This window comes from Numenius arquata, chromosome 2 (assembly GCF_964106895.1).
Source record: "Numenius arquata chromosome 2, bNumArq3.hap1.1, whole genome shotgun sequence".
Classification (NCBI taxonomy): domain Eukaryota; kingdom Metazoa; phylum Chordata; class Aves; order Charadriiformes; family Scolopacidae; genus Numenius; species Numenius arquata.
This window is the reverse complement of record NC_133577.1, coordinates 2640276-2658617: the sequence shown is the minus strand read 5'-3', so window position 1 is coordinate 2658617 and position 18342 is coordinate 2640276. Positions and strand designations below refer to the sequence as shown.

General features: G+C 41.0%; 2 protein-coding genes across 2 annotated transcripts in view; one reads left to right on the top strand and one right to left on the bottom strand.

Moving 5' to 3' along the window:
- Nucleotides 1-18342, bottom strand: part of AKAP7 (A-kinase anchoring protein 7) — an 84310-nt gene that overhangs the window by 39743 nt on the left and 26225 nt on the right. The window contains exons 6-7 of the mRNA XM_074166984.1: nucleotides 18007-18119; nucleotides 7298-7442 (exon numbers count right to left, since the gene is read on the bottom strand). Coding sequence (XP_074023085.1) covers nucleotides 7298-7442; nucleotides 18007-18119 — 258 coding nt within the window. The remainder of the gene's footprint in view (nucleotides 1-7297; nucleotides 7443-18006; nucleotides 18120-18342) is intronic.
- MSH5 (mutS homolog 5) lies at nucleotides 11233-13668 on the top strand. The gene has a single exon (XM_074169100.1). It carries the CDS (start codon nucleotides 11233-11235, stop codon nucleotides 13666-13668), a length of 2436 nt encoding a protein of 811 aa, XP_074025201.1.

Sequence of the window (18342 nt, the reverse complement as noted above, 5' to 3'; positions counted from 1 at the left end):
CCAAAGAAAAGGGAAATTTCAAAAGAAAAGGAACATTTTGAACAGGCTACCCAGGGCAGTGGTGGAGTCCCCATCCCTGGAGGTATTTAAAAGCCGGGCAGACGTGGTGATGAGGGACATGGGTTAGTGGTGGACTTGGCAGTGCTGGGTTAACAGTCGGACTTGATGATCTTAAAGGTCTTTTTCAACCTAAACGATTCTATGATTCTATGATTCAATGAATCATGTACTAACAATACATGAGAAAATGAGCATCTGGACCGTACTCGGTCCAAAGCCTGTCACGGGGAATCTGCTGTGCAAGTGGTAAGAGGCAGCTTTGATATACCTCAAGGTACTGTATGAGTCCCACGGTCAAAGGCTGTGCAAAACCACATTCATTCAAAGCTCTTCTGGTGTGCTTTTTCCTAAGCTCCCCCACGCGAACACCACCCACTTCGGTGGCTACATTGATTAAAAGGTTTCCAGCAAGAAAAAAGCTGCATAAAGGGAACGTTTTGCATTACCTCACAGTAAGGTAAAAACCAAGAGTTATGCTATGTAGAGATGCGTGTGCACATACACTAACACACACACACACACAGAAGGACATATATATATGTATGCATCAACCTTATATACTGATAAACTGTCTCTGATGAACAGCAAAAAAAGACAAGCGCCAAACAGAGCATTTAAGGCAACGGAGCTGGTGAGGGGTCTGGAGCACAAGTCTCGTGAGGAGAGGCTGAGGGAGCTGGGGGTGTTCAGCCTGGAGAAAAGGAGGCTGAGGGGAGACCTTCTCGCTCTCTCCAACTCCCTGAAAGGAGGGTGTAGCCAGGGGGGGTTCGGTCTCTTCTCCCAAGGAACAGGCAATGGGACAAGAGGGAATGGCCTCAAGTTGCGCCAGGGGAGGTTCAGATTGGATATTAGGAAAAATTTTGACACTGAAAGGGTTATGAAGCCTTGGAATGGGCTGCCCAGGGCAGTGGTTGAGGCACCATCCCTGGAGGTATCTAAAAGACGGGTTGACATAGTTGATGTGATTTTGCTCTTACATTCTACTGCTTCCATCAGAAACAACACCTTGCTGCTTTCTAGGAAACAAGAAAGGACACTATATGCCACATTAATGATGCTTCTTTAAAATACGTCACATTTTATCTTGAAATTATATCACTCATTTCTATTCATTGCCGAGTCCCGTTCTGAAAGAGAAATCTAAGTTGCGGTATTAAGTGAAACAAAGTCCCTTTCCTCAACAACTAAATTTTTATGTCAGTGTTTGTATTATTCCTGATCTCTATTGATCTGCAACCGTGTCTTATTTGACAGTTCCTGGCAGGGATTAGGCAGGAAGCTGGGCAGACTCGGTGTTACCATGCAGCACGCTGGATAAGCTCTTCGCATCTGCACTAACCATCAGCAACTGAGAAATGGTGACATTTGAACAATGGAAACCTGGGTTTCCTTTCACTCCGTGTCCTTCGAACCACTGAGAACCACTCCTCACAGGAAGTGCAGAAAAGCTTCATTCCATTAAGGGAAATCAAATGTACCTTCCCTTTGATGTTAAGATTATACAACAAATATGTATCAACAAAAGCAACATCCTAGCTAGGAAAATTTTAAGAATAAAAAGTAATTCTCTTTTACTGATCTATTGAATGAAAAAATATTACTTATTTCATTTATTCCTCACTTCCTATGTGGTCTGTTTACTTTTTTGCAATTAACTTATCTTGAAATCAACATTTTACATATTTTCAATGTATTTTTAATATATCAAATTTAGGAATAAATTAATTGTTTGGACACCGAAGTCTGCTTGAGGAAAAATGTATTTAAAGCAGAAATACTTAAGATACAAAAAAGCTGTTGGATGTTATTAAATTGTATTTTATAGCCTATGTTATGTTGTAAAAAATCAATTCTCCCTTTTTTACATACTCGACTAAATTTTCAGTCATTTTCAGTCACTAATGTCAAACACACTTTTGTGTTTTCCTGTCAGATTTACTTCATCGGTTTTATCCCACTGTCTGTACCTAATTTTGAAAGTCATTTGTGGAAAATCTTATTTTCACTTATTTTCAACTACTGATAACAGCTCTAGCATGAAAACACATCCCTACTTCAAACACCTTTTTGTTGAAAAATGAAAGGACAATAGCCTTCAGAATAGAATTATATTGTGGTATTTTGAAAAGAAAATTGCAAAAATTACCCTGTACAATAAAGCAAATACTACATACCTCATAATCACAGAATCACGAATCATAGAAGATGAGGAAAAGGTTTCACTTATTTTCAGTATTAGGAGACGCATGATTGAATTCTAAACATCATGTTCCCGTCTTTAAAGCTCCCCGTCACTTTCCAATGGAAAGTTTGTTACACGTTTGCCAACATCAAAGCTCAAAGTCGGGACATTAGAATTTGCACAAAATAAGGAAATATCATTCTGAAATTTAAATTTCTGCTTTCTAGCCATATTTACATTGCCTATTTCCCTCTCAATCAACTTGTTCTCCTCCTTATCCACACATAGAATTTATCAATATAGCTTTTAATTGACAACTGGTAGTACAAAAGTAATATAAAAATGCTATCTCATTCTGAAAAATGCCAGACTTAAGGTCAATGTTTCAATAGCAGAAAATTACCAAATACAGAAGAAACTGCCCAGTGTAACGATACAAGATGATCTATTTCACTAGAGCCAAAGAGAACATCCATCAAGTTATAATGTGAGAAATGGTGCTTTAGGGAAAGACTTTACTAATTAACACCCAATACCTGTTGCTTTTTATGTAGGCAAAGAGTGATTCAGCATATTGCATGCCCAAAATTGGGGATAAACTCATCACAAACAGTGAATTAATTGCTAATTTCAAATGTTAAGAAATAGCCCCTGGGAAGCTGCCCAAGACATGTTTATCCAATTATTATGCCATATTATTAATTAAAATTTAGGAAGAGTGACAGAGATACACAAGAATCTCAAGAGTGGTTACTCACAACTGAATAGTGGAGAAGGTAGAAGGGGGCGGACAAATAGACTATCAAGTAAAGGAAAATTAAGGAGTGAAAGAAACAGACCTAGGAGTGTTTTGAAATTATAGAAAAATAAGAAAGAAGGACAGATAACAGGTAAAATCAAAGAATGATTCATTATTTTAGAAGAAGTGATTCACTGTCATGTGAGTAAGGAGAGTAAAAGAAACCAACACACAATATGTCTAAGTTTGGAGGGTGTAGAATCTGGACAATCAAAAGAGCATTTACTTGGTTACCACTACTGTTTCCAATGTGAGAAATGTTTAATTCCAAAATATTCTGAAGTATATTTGTGAATAGTGGAGCCTCAATTTCACCCAAATGAAAATATTTTATACCATGTTAAATAAACCTCTAATTTAACTTTCTTTAAGTATGTGGATGCACATAAATATCTTCTGTACAAACATGTACAGAAGATGCTGGATATATAGTTATATACACACATATAAACGTAACTACGACACTATGCATAAGACAAGGTAATAAATATGATAAAATATTTAGATAGATAGGTAGATAGATAGATAAGTAGAAATATATCTCACTAATTTTGACTGATGTGGATTTTGCAGTAGTGTTGTCACTGATTTAAGCAGACCTCCTAGACCTTTTTTCCCATTCTGCTTTTGATTTGTTTTGTAAAAGCCTAGCTAAGCTAAATAGAATCATAGAATGGTTTGGGTTGGAAGAGAGCTTAAAGATTATCCAGTTCCAACCCCCTGCCCTGGGCAGGGACACCTCCCACCAGACCAGGTTGCTCAAAGCCCCATCCAGCCTGGCCTTGAACCCCTCCAGGGATGGGGCAGCCACAGCTTCTCTGGGCAACCTGGGCCAGGGTCTCACCACCCTCACAGCAAAGAATTTCTTCCTAATATCTCATCTAAATCTCCCCTCTTTCAGTTTAAAACCATTACCCCTCATCCTATGGCTCCACTCCCTGACAAAGAGTCCCTCTCCAGCTCTCCTGTAGGCTCCCTTCAGATATTGGAAGGCTGCTATAAAGTCTCCCCAGAGCCTTCTCTTCTCCAGGCTAATAAAGGTGGCCCTAAGCACAAACAAAAACATTTAACAGCCATTAGCATTTGCAAAGTGCCTGGCATTTTTAAAGTATTGTAGAAGTATTTAATCTTAAGTCCTCAAAACAGTCCCCAAGACCACTGAGCGCTTTCACCAGCAGTTCCAAGTTACCACAAGGCAGAAACCAAGTTGTTACCAAAGCCCTACAGAGTCCTGGAACCAGCACTAACTTTTAATAGCAGTATTTATGTAAAACTAGTCCAAACAGCAGGAATTTAGAAGTAGAACTAACTGTTCATGAACACTCTTTGTCTCCAACATAGTGTTAGTTTTACAGCATTAAGAATGAAACAATCCAGATCTTGAAAAGTAGCTGAAAAACAGCAGATGAGGCACCAGGTATAACCTGCCTATTAACCAGGTACGGTTTTTAGGATGATGAAAAAAACAGTATACGCTTAGGAAAAATTGAGTATAATGCATTATTCACATGTATTTCCATCTATTATAAGCCTTTGAAAGTTGGACCTTTCCATCAAAATTAGTTCAACTAGAAGAGGTGCCTGGATCAGAAGTTTTCCTTTTATTTTATGCTCATCGTATCTTTAAAGATTTTGCAGAAACTGGGGATAGACACGGTACCTTCATAAAATCTCCACCTTCTCGAGATTTATTAGTCCTTGACAAGGTAACTTCATAACAAACAGAAGTTTTCATCTTTTCAGGATTTCTCAGTCCTTAAGGATGTATCTTCGCAACAAACCGAAGTTTATTCTTTTTGAGATTCCTTATTACTTAAGGATGAAGACAGGGATTTCCTTTAAAAGTGTCCACACAAGAAAAGATTCCAGTGAAGATGTTTCTATTCAGACAGTTGGGATGGCAACAGGCTTGGAAGATTTCCCTGCTGTTTCATGTTTTGCTGGTTCTTTCTGAGAATATGATCATTCCTTGGTTATGAATATTTGCATTACTAAGGCTTTGGAGTGGGAAACATTCGATCCACTGAATAATTTGCTTGTTGGGATGATTTCTACTCACTTGTTTAAAAAAATGCTTCTGCTCATTACCAGAAATCCAGAAAATGTCGCAAGGTATACGAGAACAAATTCATCATAATCTTTAAGTCAGCATTTTGTTGTTAAGGCTCCTTGGAAAAGACTTTTCATATTTCTTTCCTATTATTAGAAGATCCGCACAGGAACAGATGTTCTCTTTCCCTTAAGTAGATCAAAGTTAAGATTTTGATTTATTAAGATTTACCGAGACAGTCCATATTCTTGTTGAGATGGAGCTATTGCTCACTGACACCACATCAAATAGAATTTTGCTCTATTGCTAAATTCCTATTTCTAAAGAAAAAAGATGAAGTTAAGTCTTCACATGAACTTTTAGTACGAATTTCAGTGTCCCATGTCTTCTAACACCACTACATTCAACCTTTGACATGTCTACAGCAAAAAAAAATAAATAATCCCAAACCCATAAAACCCAAGATGTACCAGTACAAAGAAAAACAAGTATAAACTGACCTCCAAAAAACATGGCCCGTTCCCTGCTACAAACCTGTGTTTTGACACCTCTAACATGGCATATATAAAGAATCAGCCAAATTAGGACAGGTGAAAAAAGCAATTAATATAAAATATAAATATATATAAATATAAAAGAATTTGTATTTTGCATTATTACTACTTGACCATCTTCCCATGTCACCTGTTTCTTAAAGATCTGCAGGTGCAGGATGGTATTTTTAAAGATATTCCCAACACCTCATGCAATACATTCCTACATTTAAAGAGGTGACTGTACTGAAGAAAAAATCCTCAACGTTCTCTAATTATTCCACTTAGAGTGTTTTAATTCGTGTTCTTCACAGAATCACAGAATAATATGGGGTTGGAAGGGACCTCTGGAGATCATCTAGTCCAACACCCAGAGCAGGTCCACCTAGAGCAGGTTGCAAAGGAACGTGTCCAGGCGGGTTTGGAATGTCTCCAGAGATGGAGGCTCCACCACCTCTCTGGGCAGCCTCTTCCAGGGCTCTGCCACCCTCACAGGAAAGAAGTTCCTCCTCATGTTTAGATGGAACTTCCTACATTCAAGTTTGTGCCCGTTCCCTCTTGTCCTGTCCCTGGGCACCACTGGAAAAAGACTGGCCCCATCCTCCTGACACCCACCCTTTGAGTATTTATAGGCGTTGATCAGATCCTCCCTCAGTCTTCTCTTCTCCAGACTAAAAAGACCCAAGTCCCTCAGCCTTTCGTCATCAGAGCGATGTTCTAGTCCCCTCTTCATCTTTGTAGCCCTCTGCTGTGCCCTCTCCAGCAGTTCCCTGTCCTTCTTGAACCGGGGAGCCCAGAACTGGACACAGTGCTCCAGATGGGGCCAGATGGGGCCTCCCCAGGGCAGAGCAGAGGGGGAGGATGACCTCCCTCCACCTGCTGGCCACACTCTTCCTGATGCACTCCAGGATGCCATTGGCCTTCTTAACTTGACTAATAGCACCCCCAAGATCTACTATCAGCTACTGGGAACTGACCATCACAGAGAGGGTTATTGTACAAGCCATTATCTCGTAGTCTCTCAGTCTACAGACTTCCACGTTTATCACCTGAAGTTCCAGCTACACAAGACTTGTGGCAGGAACAAGAAGACAAGCCTAGAATCATAGGGATGTGAAGTTCTGTTCAGACAAAGCAGGAGGACACAACTGTGATTTCTAGCATTGTAATGACTTAGGCAAGGTGTCTGTACAATGTTTAAAGTCTCGATGGTATTCTGAACAGTTATCATGAAATCTGTTGTACCACCGAAATTCTCTCTGTATATGAATATAGTCTAAGTGAGGTCACATCTCTGCCAAACCAGAGCCATTTCACTCAGCTTTAATCATCTATAATTACCACATCTAATCTAACTCAATCACACAGGCTGTCTTTATCGTCAACAGAGAGATGATCAGTTCTGCAGAGCGATACAGCTCACTTTTAGACACTCATTTTAGGGTAAGAAATGGAACTGGATTCCGGGGATGGACAGTTGAACATAACCTTCAGTTGACAGCAAGACAGACCGCACCGTGTTCCTGGAGAGCCAGGACTGAAGGACAGGCTTCTGTCAGACTCCACCAATATTATTACAAGAATCACCTAACACAAGCTTCAGAAAAAATGGCTTTTCAGGCACGTACCTTATAGACAAAATTGAGATAAGAGGAAAATGAAGACGTACTCACCAAAAACAATAGAAGACTCACAGAAGTAGTAACCATTCGGTTGCTTTTTTTTCAACATGGAGCAAAGATCTAGGCGGTGCAGGATTTCATCTCCAAAATAATGGCTTTTAAAGTCTTCATACAGGCTTGAGTCAATTTTTTTCACCTTTAAATAGCAACATAAAATTCAATTAGGCATTCTACTGGAAGGATGAATTTTCATATTTAATTCCTAGGGTTTTCCTTTTAACCAGAAGTACAGTTAGGATGTAAAACGACTTCAAGATGCAAAAAGAAGACTGAAACAATAATGTGTCAAATCTTCTGCTTTATTCAAGCACTGTCTGCTGGAGAACTTAAATAAGGAAATAAAAGTGTCATTACACCTCCTTTCTACCCCTCCCTCTTCAGTCCTGCCGGAACCAAATGGACATACACAATGCTACAAATGCTTTAACTTCCAATGGTTTGCTGCAGTCTTCACTGAAGATGTAACTGGAAATTATTCTTGCTGTCACTGCTGGGCCTGCTACTCCAAGGAAGAATCTCAAATGCTTGTCAAGGACAGTTTTCCGGGTCTTTAAAATCACTGAACAGGAAAATGTGGTTGTATTTAACAAGCACTAGGCTTTTGATCTCAGCAAATCTAAAAACTTACATACAATATCACTATCATTATGTAGTTTAGCATATATGAAGTGGAACTTAATAAATATTCTATGTGGCTGTTTTTAGACAACTTCATTTCAGCTGTTATTTTATGAGTATAGAGTTCCTCATTCCATTGTATTTTCAATAAATAGATGATCTCTGTAGAAAATCAATATTTTCTCCTTCAATCCACCTCAAAAAAATGTTGTTTGCCTTTTAAAAATTGTTACTATATGCTAAGGGATGTTAGGAGCGACCATTGTCAGCTCCAGCAGCTCCAGCCCAGGCCTACCTACTGCCCAGCTGCTGGAGCCCAGCCCAGTGCCCCCTTGGGGACCCAGGGTCTCTGGTGGATATTCCTGCTGCTTTTAAGGAATTCATATTTCACCCCCTGGAGATACACACACATGCTCAGAGGACATGGACGTGGGCCAGCTACAGAAGCTGCCACTGCCATGGCCTTCAACAGCACATAGGACTGACATGAGGCATGAGTAGAAACAGCCCCTGGCAGAGATAGAAGGTCACTAGTGACATGACTCTCCCCAGGTTCACAAGCACATGCACGTTTCATAGAATTACAGATTAGTTCACGTTGGAAGTGACCTAAAAGATCGTCCAGTTCCAACCCCCTGCCCTGGGCAGGGACACCTCCCACCAGACCAGGTTGCTCAAAGCCCCATCCAGCCTGGCCTTGAACCCCTCCAGGGATGGGGCAGCCACAGCTTCTCTGGGCAACCTGGGCCAGGCTCTCACCACCCTCACAGCAAAGAATTTCTTCCTAATCTCAAATCTAAATCTCCCCTCTTTCAGTTTAAAACCCTTCCCCCCTCGTCCTATGGCTCCTCTCCCTGATCTAGAGTCCCTCCCCAGTTTTACTGGAGCCCCTTTAGGGACTGGAAGGGGCTCTAAGGTCTCCCTGGAGCCTTCTCTTCTCCAAGATGAACACTCCCAACTCTCTCAGCCTGACTTTTAGATCTCTAAAATCTACTTTAGTGAAGGTCAAAACCGTCTTTCAATTTCCTTAATCTCTGAAACGATGACACCTAGTGGTGGATGCTTTTCATTTCGGGAACACGACCTCCTTGGAAGTCTGCATTTATTTCAGCCTCACTGTCATTTAAAATTTGGTATTCTATGGCTAGATTAGTCCTTATGTACTAAGGTTATTTTGAAATTAAATCATCATTCTTTGCTTTTTGGCTGACAGTTCTTTGAAATACATTTAGACATCAATCAGTAATAAAAAGAAAGACCTTTTCAGCCAGGAGAGCACCTGTCAAAATGTGAAGCCTTGAGTACTCGCGGAACAAAATGAGTTAAAAAATCAAAATCACTATTTCACGCTCCTATAAAAAAATAGCATTTACAAGAGAATGGGATGTTGCTTGTCAAAAACAGATTTGTAAGGTGTGAATCAAAGGCTGAATGCTCAGGGACTGAGTTAGGCTTGTGATGCACTAGTGAAAGATATTTGGAAAAGCAGCCACAGGAAAACTGTATGATATTTTTAATAACATGGAGCTATTTCTGGAGCGCTGTTTGCAATGGTTGCAATTAGACGTGAAAGGATGAAACAACACAGGTGCATGGGAAGGTCATGGTTCGTTTCTTAATTGAAAGGGTCTGGACAGCGGAGATGAAAGAGTTGTTCCCACATGGAAAAATTACAGATGCTGATTATAGAGATATTCTATAACTGGGGGAGGGTGAAAAGCAGAGTACTTGAGAGGCCGTTCTGAAGCATTTGGTGCTGGAAGGGGAGGAAGAAGACACGCGCCTCCTGGGGAAGCACCGTGAGGAATGGATGCCTGTCAAGGGACATGGTGGTGTAACATGGGACTGCAGAGGCATTGCACGTGGAGCTCCTGCAAGCCCAGCAGGGAACCAAGAAGACAGCATTTGGCAGCCCTGTTATGGCTATTAACTTGCTGTATGTGCCTCCTTTGTGGGACCAGGGGGAGGAAGGCTCAAGGATAGGCCTTAACACGGCAGCAAAGCGAGGTGCCTGACGCCCTCCCACAAGCAGCTTCAGGTGCCATGTACCAGACCCCACAGCCAAAATGCCCATCTCCCAGCTCTCCAGAGGTGGGGGCTGCATATGAAGATTCATTTACGGTTCCTCGAAGAAGCTCGTTAAGTGAACTGCAGAAGCCACGGTGAAAGAGGCGAGCAGCGGGGAGCCGGGCAGCGGGAAGAGACGGACGTGGCTGCCCCTGGAGCACTGGCCGGCGGTGCAGAGGCAGGTCATGGAGATGCTACGTGGCGTCTGATGCTCAGCATCCCTTGCCAGCCAGTGGGCTGGGCTGCTCAGGGGGCTTCTTCCATCCTCCCCCTCAGCGCAGGGCTCTGAGGAGGCCGGGGACAGGGCAGGGGTTGGAGGGAAGAGCTCGACCCCTGAGGAGAGGGGTGCCCCCATTCAACTAGGAGGTCACAAGGGAAGTTAAGGGTCCATTCCATGCCAGGAGAGGGCTGCGGTGGGCCCCCGGCAGTCGGGGGCAAGCAGTGGTTAACAGCAGGGGAGCAGCAGCAAGATGGCGGCCGTGGCCTGGCTGTGGAGGCGTGGCGCCATCCTGACAGGACCCGGCGGTGGCGGGGAGGCCTGAGAGCAGGGAGCACCAAGCAGCGGCCCGGAGAGGGAGGGAAAAGCAGTCAAGATATAACTTTTGGGCTGGAAGGAGAGGCAGCAGTTGAGACGAGCTGCCCGTCTGTAGTGAGGAAGGTGAGTAGAGGGGGAAGAAGTGGGAGAGGGTTAGAAGCGGGCTGCTCACAGGGACTGAGGACCCTGTAGGGAAAACCGTTTGGTATGGTTGATCCCTGCAGCAGTACTTTATGTATTTGTATAGAAACTGTGTGACAGTGCTGCATAAATATTGGGGATAGGACCCCAAAACGATGACCAGCTTCTGTGGCTGCCATGTTGTGAGGAGCTGTGGTCAGTGCACGTAGGTGTCCCGTACCTCTGAGGGGAGGATGATTTTGTATGTCTATATACACGTCCATGCACATCACTGTATTTACGGGCATTTGGGCCCATATTACTAAAATAAAGGACACAAAGAAAAACTGTAAGACTATTCTGATATTGCTGGTTGTTAGCTCAGTTACACCTTGCTTGGAAGCAAGATGGCGGCTGTAGTTACTGGCTGCATCTTTTCAGTTGAATAGTTAACATGTATCTTTAATCCGTGGTAGCATCTTAGTTTCTCCAGGGTCAGAAGAGTATTAACCTGCTGTTGTCAATTACAGTTACATCTCAAAACTTTTTGGAGGAGTTGTGAACAAAAATATCTTTCTCCAACAGAATGAGTTCCACTTCAGCCACGAGTTGTGCCTTGCCACCACCACTCGGGCCCGAACAAGAGGACCAAGACTGCTCTGAGACACACATGTCTGTTCTGTGGTATGCAGGGCAGCTTGCAATTACTTATTACGATACAGAAGACTGCTCAGTCTACTTCATGCCTGACATACCTGATAATGAAGACCTCAAGCTACTGCAAAAAGTGATTGGGGAAGTTAATCCTCAATGCATAGTGACCAGCGCAAAACAGGACCAGAATATTGCCAAATTCCTGACCAACCTAACAGCTTCTGATGGTGACAAAGAAATACAAAAACCAGAAATTGTCCTGTTTCCTAACATAGATTTTGGCCTAGAAGTCAGCAAGCAACGGATCCTATCTAGGCAATTTCCATTTATCCCATCTCATATGACTGCAACAGAGAAAATTCTCTACTTGTCCTCAATCATCCCTTTTGAGAGCCCACTTGTGATACGAGCCCTAGGGGGACTCCTTAAGTTTCTAGACAGGAGAAGGATTGGAGTTGAGCTTGAAGAAAGCACCGTTGCAGTTCCTATTTTGGCCTTTAAAAAGTTTGTACTGTCAGATATTGTGCACATGGACCAGGACACTTATTGTGTCCTGCAGATATTTAAAAGTGATATCCATCCTTCTGTGTACAAGCTGTCGAGTGGATTAAAAGAAGGATTCAGTTTATATGGAATTTTAAACCGTTGCAGGTGCAAATGGGGAGAAAAACTGCTGAGGCTGTGGCTCACACGACCCACTCGGAACGTGACAGAGCTGAACAAACGGCTCGATGTTATCCACTTCTTCCTGCTGGCTCAGAACCACGAAACAGTCCTCACTCTTCAAGGCTGCCTCAAGAATATTAAAAATGTGCCTCTTATTCTAAAAAGAATGACTCTTTCCCACACCAAAGTTAGTGACTGGCAAGCACTCTATAAGACAGTGTACAGTGCAGTGTGCCTCAGAGACACGTGCCGTTCTCTGCCCAACACCATTGAACTCTTTCAGACCATTTCACGGGTCTTCACTGATGATCTGCACTACATTGCCAGTCTAATCAGCAAAGTGGTGGACTTTGAAGGCAGCATCTCAGAAAACCGCTTCACTGTCAGACCCAATGTGGACCCCACCATCGACGAGAAGAAACGAAAGCTGATGGGACTGTCAGACTTCCTTACAGAAGTGGCACGAAAAGAACTGGAGACTTTGGAGAATCACATTCCCTCCTGTTGCGTGATCTACATTCCTTTGATTGGGTTCCTTCTCTCCATTCCACGGCTACCAAGCATGGTGGATAAGAGTGACTTCGAAATCGAAGGCTTGGACTTCATGTTCTTGTCGGAAGACAAACTGCACTACAGAAGTGCTCGGACTAAGGAGCTAGACAGCCTGCTGGGTGACTTGCACTGCGAGATCAGAGACCAGGAAACGCTTATTATGCACCAGTTGCAGACAAAGATCTTGGAGAAGTCTGAAGTGCTGAACAGTGTGATTGAGTACACTGCACACCTAGATGTCCTACTGGCTTTGGCAGTGATGGCCCGGGAGAATGCCTACTGCCGGCCACGCTTTACTCACTGCCATGGCTTCCACATCAAGGATGGAAGACATCCGCTCATGGAACTGTGCGCAAAGACTTTTGTGGCCAATCCTGTGAACAGTGGGGAGGCTACCAGACGAATAAAAATCATCACAGGGCCTAACTCATCTGGAAAGAGCGTCTACTTAAAGCAAGTAGGTCTTGTAGTATTCATGGCTCTAATCGGCAGTTATGTCCCCGCCGCAGAGGCAGAGATTGGAGTAATCGATGGGATTTACACAAGAATCCACAGCAGGGAATCAGTTTCTGTAGGGCTCTCCACTTTCATGATTGATCTTAACCAGGTTGCCAAGGCAGTTAACAATGCCACAGAGAGGTCTTTAGTACTTATTGATGAGTTTGGGAAGGGGACCAACACGCTGGATGGCCTGGCCCTTCTCGCTGCTGTCCTGAGGTACTGGATCAGTCAAGGCACCCAGTGTCCACAGGTCTTTGTCTCCACTAATTTTCACAGTTTAATGCAGCTCGAACTCCTGCCTGACACACCGCTTCTGGAGTATCTGACCATGGAGACCCACCAAGATGGAGAGGAGTTGATATTTTTCTATCAGATCAAACAGGGCGTGTCCACTGTTAGTCACGCTGCCAACATCGCCGCGTTAGCAGGAATGCCAGCCAAAATCATTGAACGAGGAGTGGAAGTCTCAGAACTGATTCGCAACGGAAAAGCTATCAAATGCATCGACCACCCTTCAAAAGGAGATCGGATGGAAAAATGCAAGTCTGTCGTGGAAAAGTTTCTTCGCCTAGACCTTGATGATCCCCAAGTGGACTTGGAAGAGTTCATGCGCAAAGAGGTGCTGCCTTCTGCAGCCTCAGTCCTGTAACGGGGGGGAGTGTAAAAGCACGGATTACGTCCTATCTGCCGTGTTCAACAGGAGAGTTTGGTCATTTAGAGAACGATCACACTCCATTTAGCTTGTAACAAACTGTCTATAGTGCATGTCCTTTCTTCTTCTTCTTGTTTAAAGCAAGTACTGTAGTTACATATCTCTGCAATACGATATGAAAGCAGGAAGACTGAAAGAAGAGAATTCAAGAACCTCTTCCAGCTGTTGGGTCACCCAGCTTGTACATTTTCTGGCCCCGTTTAATCTTCCAATTAAAAAAATACTGTAGAAAAATCATAAAACATTTCAGCTGGTCTCATAAGACTGGAAAAGCAAAGTGTTTATTGGTTTGGATTGTGCCACAGTGATCATTTCAGCTACTTTAGGATCAGCATCAAAGATTCCAAATAAGTATGTGTCTGAGACTCCCATACCAGCAAGTAAGAGTTGTCACAATACAAACCACTGACGTAGAGGCTGGTAAATGGAAATAGAGAGGGATTTAATGAGCTCTGTGCCTTTTCTTGTACCAGCATTTCCACCCAAAATGCCAGAGATCACTGAGAATCACTCTCTTCTCAGGTGGCCCTATATGGAACAACTATGGATTTATGCCATATGGATATAAATAAAAGCAAAATTACAAATCTAGAAAACTGAAAACTATACTGGAGATAGTTTAGTATAGACAGAAATTCACATCTTATATTCTATTTTTGAGTATTGAGTAAAACTTAACCTTAAAGGAATAATACCAGAAGGCAAGGATTCCCTTTCACTTCTCTTGTCATGCAGAGGATCTTTACTGAACACAGTATTTGATGTATGCAGATGCAACAAAAATTCATTAACAAATTAATGACACAGGAGACACGACCTGTAAGTACTATAGAAGTAATAAATGTTCCTGCAATACGTGCCTGAGATTCCTTCTCTAAATAAGACAGAAGGGACATTAGATTGCTTACTGTCTGACTCCCAAAATCTGCTGTAACTGCTTACAGTATGGCTAATAAGAGACATCTTACTACATTTACTACATTTCTCTTAGCTATATTTGATTTCAAGGAGTCAAAAATATTAACATCACATACATTGAGAGAAAAATCACATGAGAAAAAAAAGTAATTACCTTCATAATTATCAGTATTTAATATCTTAACTGGCACGTCTAGCTGAAGAGAGCAAAAAGGGGAATGTGAGCGCACATCAAAAAGATTTGATTTTGGAGCCAGCACCTTGGGTTCGATTCAGTGCAGATTATCATCCTTTATGATGGAGGAATTATTATTATTGGAAAATAAGTACCTTATGTTATCCCTATATGAAACTAGGATAGTGACACAAGTTTCACATAACTTACATTAAAAAATATACAAGAATAAATTATGGAATCACGCAGTTACTGCTGTTTCCAGTGAAATCATAACAATACTGTCTGCAAAATAACATCTAGCGTCTTGAGGATGTGACCATTGAAGTTGAATGGCAACAGTGATTCAGGCCTTGTATAACACTTGCCAGTGGTGTAAATACAAATGGATTTTTCTCACTAATATATTCTCTTTTACTAATTATACATACAGCAATCTAAAGATATACTTTACAGAAGAATATAATATATTAAATACCCGTAAATTATATTTTTGGCATTTTTTCTTGTCAACCACTGTCTAGGCTACCGATAGCAGATGCCAGCAGAGCAATTTAGCTGCCAGTCATCTTCTGTGTATGAAATCCATTTCCCAGTATTTGCAGTTCCGGAATCACCAAACATCATACAGCATTTATCCAGCGTGGCTCCCAACGCACCCTGAAATCAACAGCAGCCTGGATAAATGGAAACCAAAAGGGTTGTGACTGACCTCTGGCAATACAGCAGGCTAGTGAGGGTGGGGGAAGCAGGAATAGAAACGTTATCTCCAAGTGCACAGCTCCAGTTGCTTCTCTTGTTGGGTTTCCTTAGGTTCTTTGTATAGAAGACAATCATAGCCCAAGAATCTTATCATCCAAACAACTGTGGAAATAGCTAAACACGTGCAAGGAAATTATACCCTTTATCTCCTTCCACGAGGACGCCCAGAGGCATCTGTACCTCCTGGTTTTGGGGATGTGTTCAGTGCCACGTTTGATCTCAGAATTGGCCAACTAAGCCTGAAGAGTAAGTTGCTACCACTTCTGAGTAGGTAAATAAGTTCTTTAACCTGAGAAGCTGAAGGAGGTACAATAACCCGGACAGCTTTTTTCTAACCCATTTTATCTCACATTTCAATCCTTTATTAATGTCTGTTTCCAAATTTTTTGCATTTACCATTTTTAGCTTAATGCTGTGCCTTCAAAGTGGAAAGCTGATTTCTTGACATCTTTATTAAGTTTGAATTCTCTAATTCTTTGCTTTGTAAATATCAGCAACAATTTGGCAAAGTTAGAAGATAAACATTTCAAAAATGCCTGTAGCTATATTAAGGTCTGAAAAACAGATTTATTTTTTTTTCCCAAAAGATAACTTGTGTGGAATTTAGATGTCATTATGAGGAGAGTGGCGTAGCAGAGTATAGCTTAAAATAAGGAAACAGGTTAAAAAATACTAATATAGTTATAAAAGCTATAGCTGTGAACTACACTCAACTATTTTAGTCGTATTTGCTCTTTTATATGGTTTCTCATGTAATCATCTTCCTCTCCCCCTTTTTTGTTTTTCGTACTGTTGTATGATCTGAAAATCCAACTAGACATTATATTAAAAGGTACTACAAAATAGTTATTCCTTTTATGTTTCATGTTTTTATTTATCGCTTTCAGTAAATGCATGAAACTATCTCACTAAATGCACGGAAACAACGAAATAAAAAAATGAGAGTAACTGACGCTTATGCCTGACAGTGGGTTGACAGAGGAAAAAAAAATACGGATCTTTAATATATAATATTTTGCTATAGAGTGTATCTTCAGAATATGATATGCATTATCCAGCATTACGGAGGAAGATGATTTGTGATGACACTGACCTGGTTGTGTCAGCAGCAATGAGTATCAGAGCACAGAAAGGCTGCGTCCTGGCTAAAGGCTCATGCAAGGTAGAGAGATGTAAACAAAACCAACCAAAAACCAGAACAGCAAAACCCCCACCCTGACTGTCTCGGGTGTTTTAACCAAAGAGTTAAATTACTGAACAGCTGATATTCTAGAAGAGCTGTGGATTTTTAAAATGTTTTAAAAACAACTGTTAATAGAAGCCAAAGCTTATGTGAGCTTACAAATGTAATAGCTATAATATACCACTGTATATAATACACCACCATATTTAATAGCTGTAATACACCACTATATATAATATATCACTATATTTAATAGCTATAATATACCACCTGTGGACAAGCCCTTATTTCTGTTTCAGAGCAAGTGTACGTGCCCTTGAAGTTTCCTGATGTATCTCAAATCTCACTGCCTTCTCCCAACTGATTTCACAACACTACCTAATTAAAATGTGCACCTTCAGTGTTTTTTAGTTATTTCTAATGAAATTTTAAAGTATTTTTCTTTAATCCTTACTGTTAAGGAAAAAAACATTTAAAATATTTATATTATGTACTTTACTTCTTACTTTAAAATATTTTTTTCCCTAAAAATTATTTTCCTGGTCAATGTTAAAGTACCACTTAAAAAATTCTACACTATATCAGCAAAATAAAATTATGGAGATATACCTTATCTTAAATAATACAATATTACTGTTAAATTAGTATGAAATAAAAAACTAGATATGCTAGTATTGCTTCTATATAATTAGCATCACAGTTATAACCTACTTTCATGTATTTTGTCAAAAAAGCTAATAAATAGGCAATAAATAACTACGTGCCAGAGAGAATATAGAAAAAGCGTTTTATCACTACTCTGAAGTTCACCAAAGCACATTCGATAGAGGGAACCGACAGTACGCATATTATGCATAATCCAGATAGAAATGCCACTGTTTATTTGCTTATTTTCTCCTATACAAGAATAAACCAAAATTATCCTGCATATAATCTACACCCTAATAATAATTCTGCAATTTTGAACAAGGACTTTCATCCTTTGGTCTTGCACAGTTTCACAAAAGAAAACAGCCTGTGATATTACTGTGCTGAGAATACCAAGAGCAGGAACTTAAAGTACAGTAGAGAATTATTGTTTATATCCTAGATGTACTCATTTTTAGTACAAAATTCAGTATTTTCAAGTCTTACCTCTTAAGTAGAAAGTACGATGCTGCAGCAGAAGTAACTCCTTTGTTTGTCTCTAAATTAAGCTTTCTAGATTGCTGCCGAGCTACGAGAAATGGGAGCTCACCTGCTTATGGAGCTGGGCTGATTTTGACAATTTCATGAAGGTCAGATGTGGTTTAAAAGCTCTTTCTTCTCCTGCCAAGATGCCCTTTTCTTGAAATATCTTCTTCATGGTCTCTGAGGGGGGAAAAAATTTTAGAGGTACAAAGATATTACATGATAGAATGTTTAAAAATGTGCCTTCAACTGTAATACGAGTCACAGCCGCTCCACGTGGAAAAACCAGGATCATGAGTACTAAAAGGCAGAGAGATTTCTAGTTAACTTCAAAGGCACATATTATTTCATGAGAAAATAGCCTTATATTTGCAGTTTATATAGGTCACAGATTTGGCTTTAC

What these genes read in the sequence shown, in the direction of transcription:
- MSH5 (XM_074169100.1), top strand. Translation starts at nt 11,233, where the DNA reads ATGAGTTCCACTTCAGCCACGAGTTGTGCCTTGCCACCACCACTCGGG.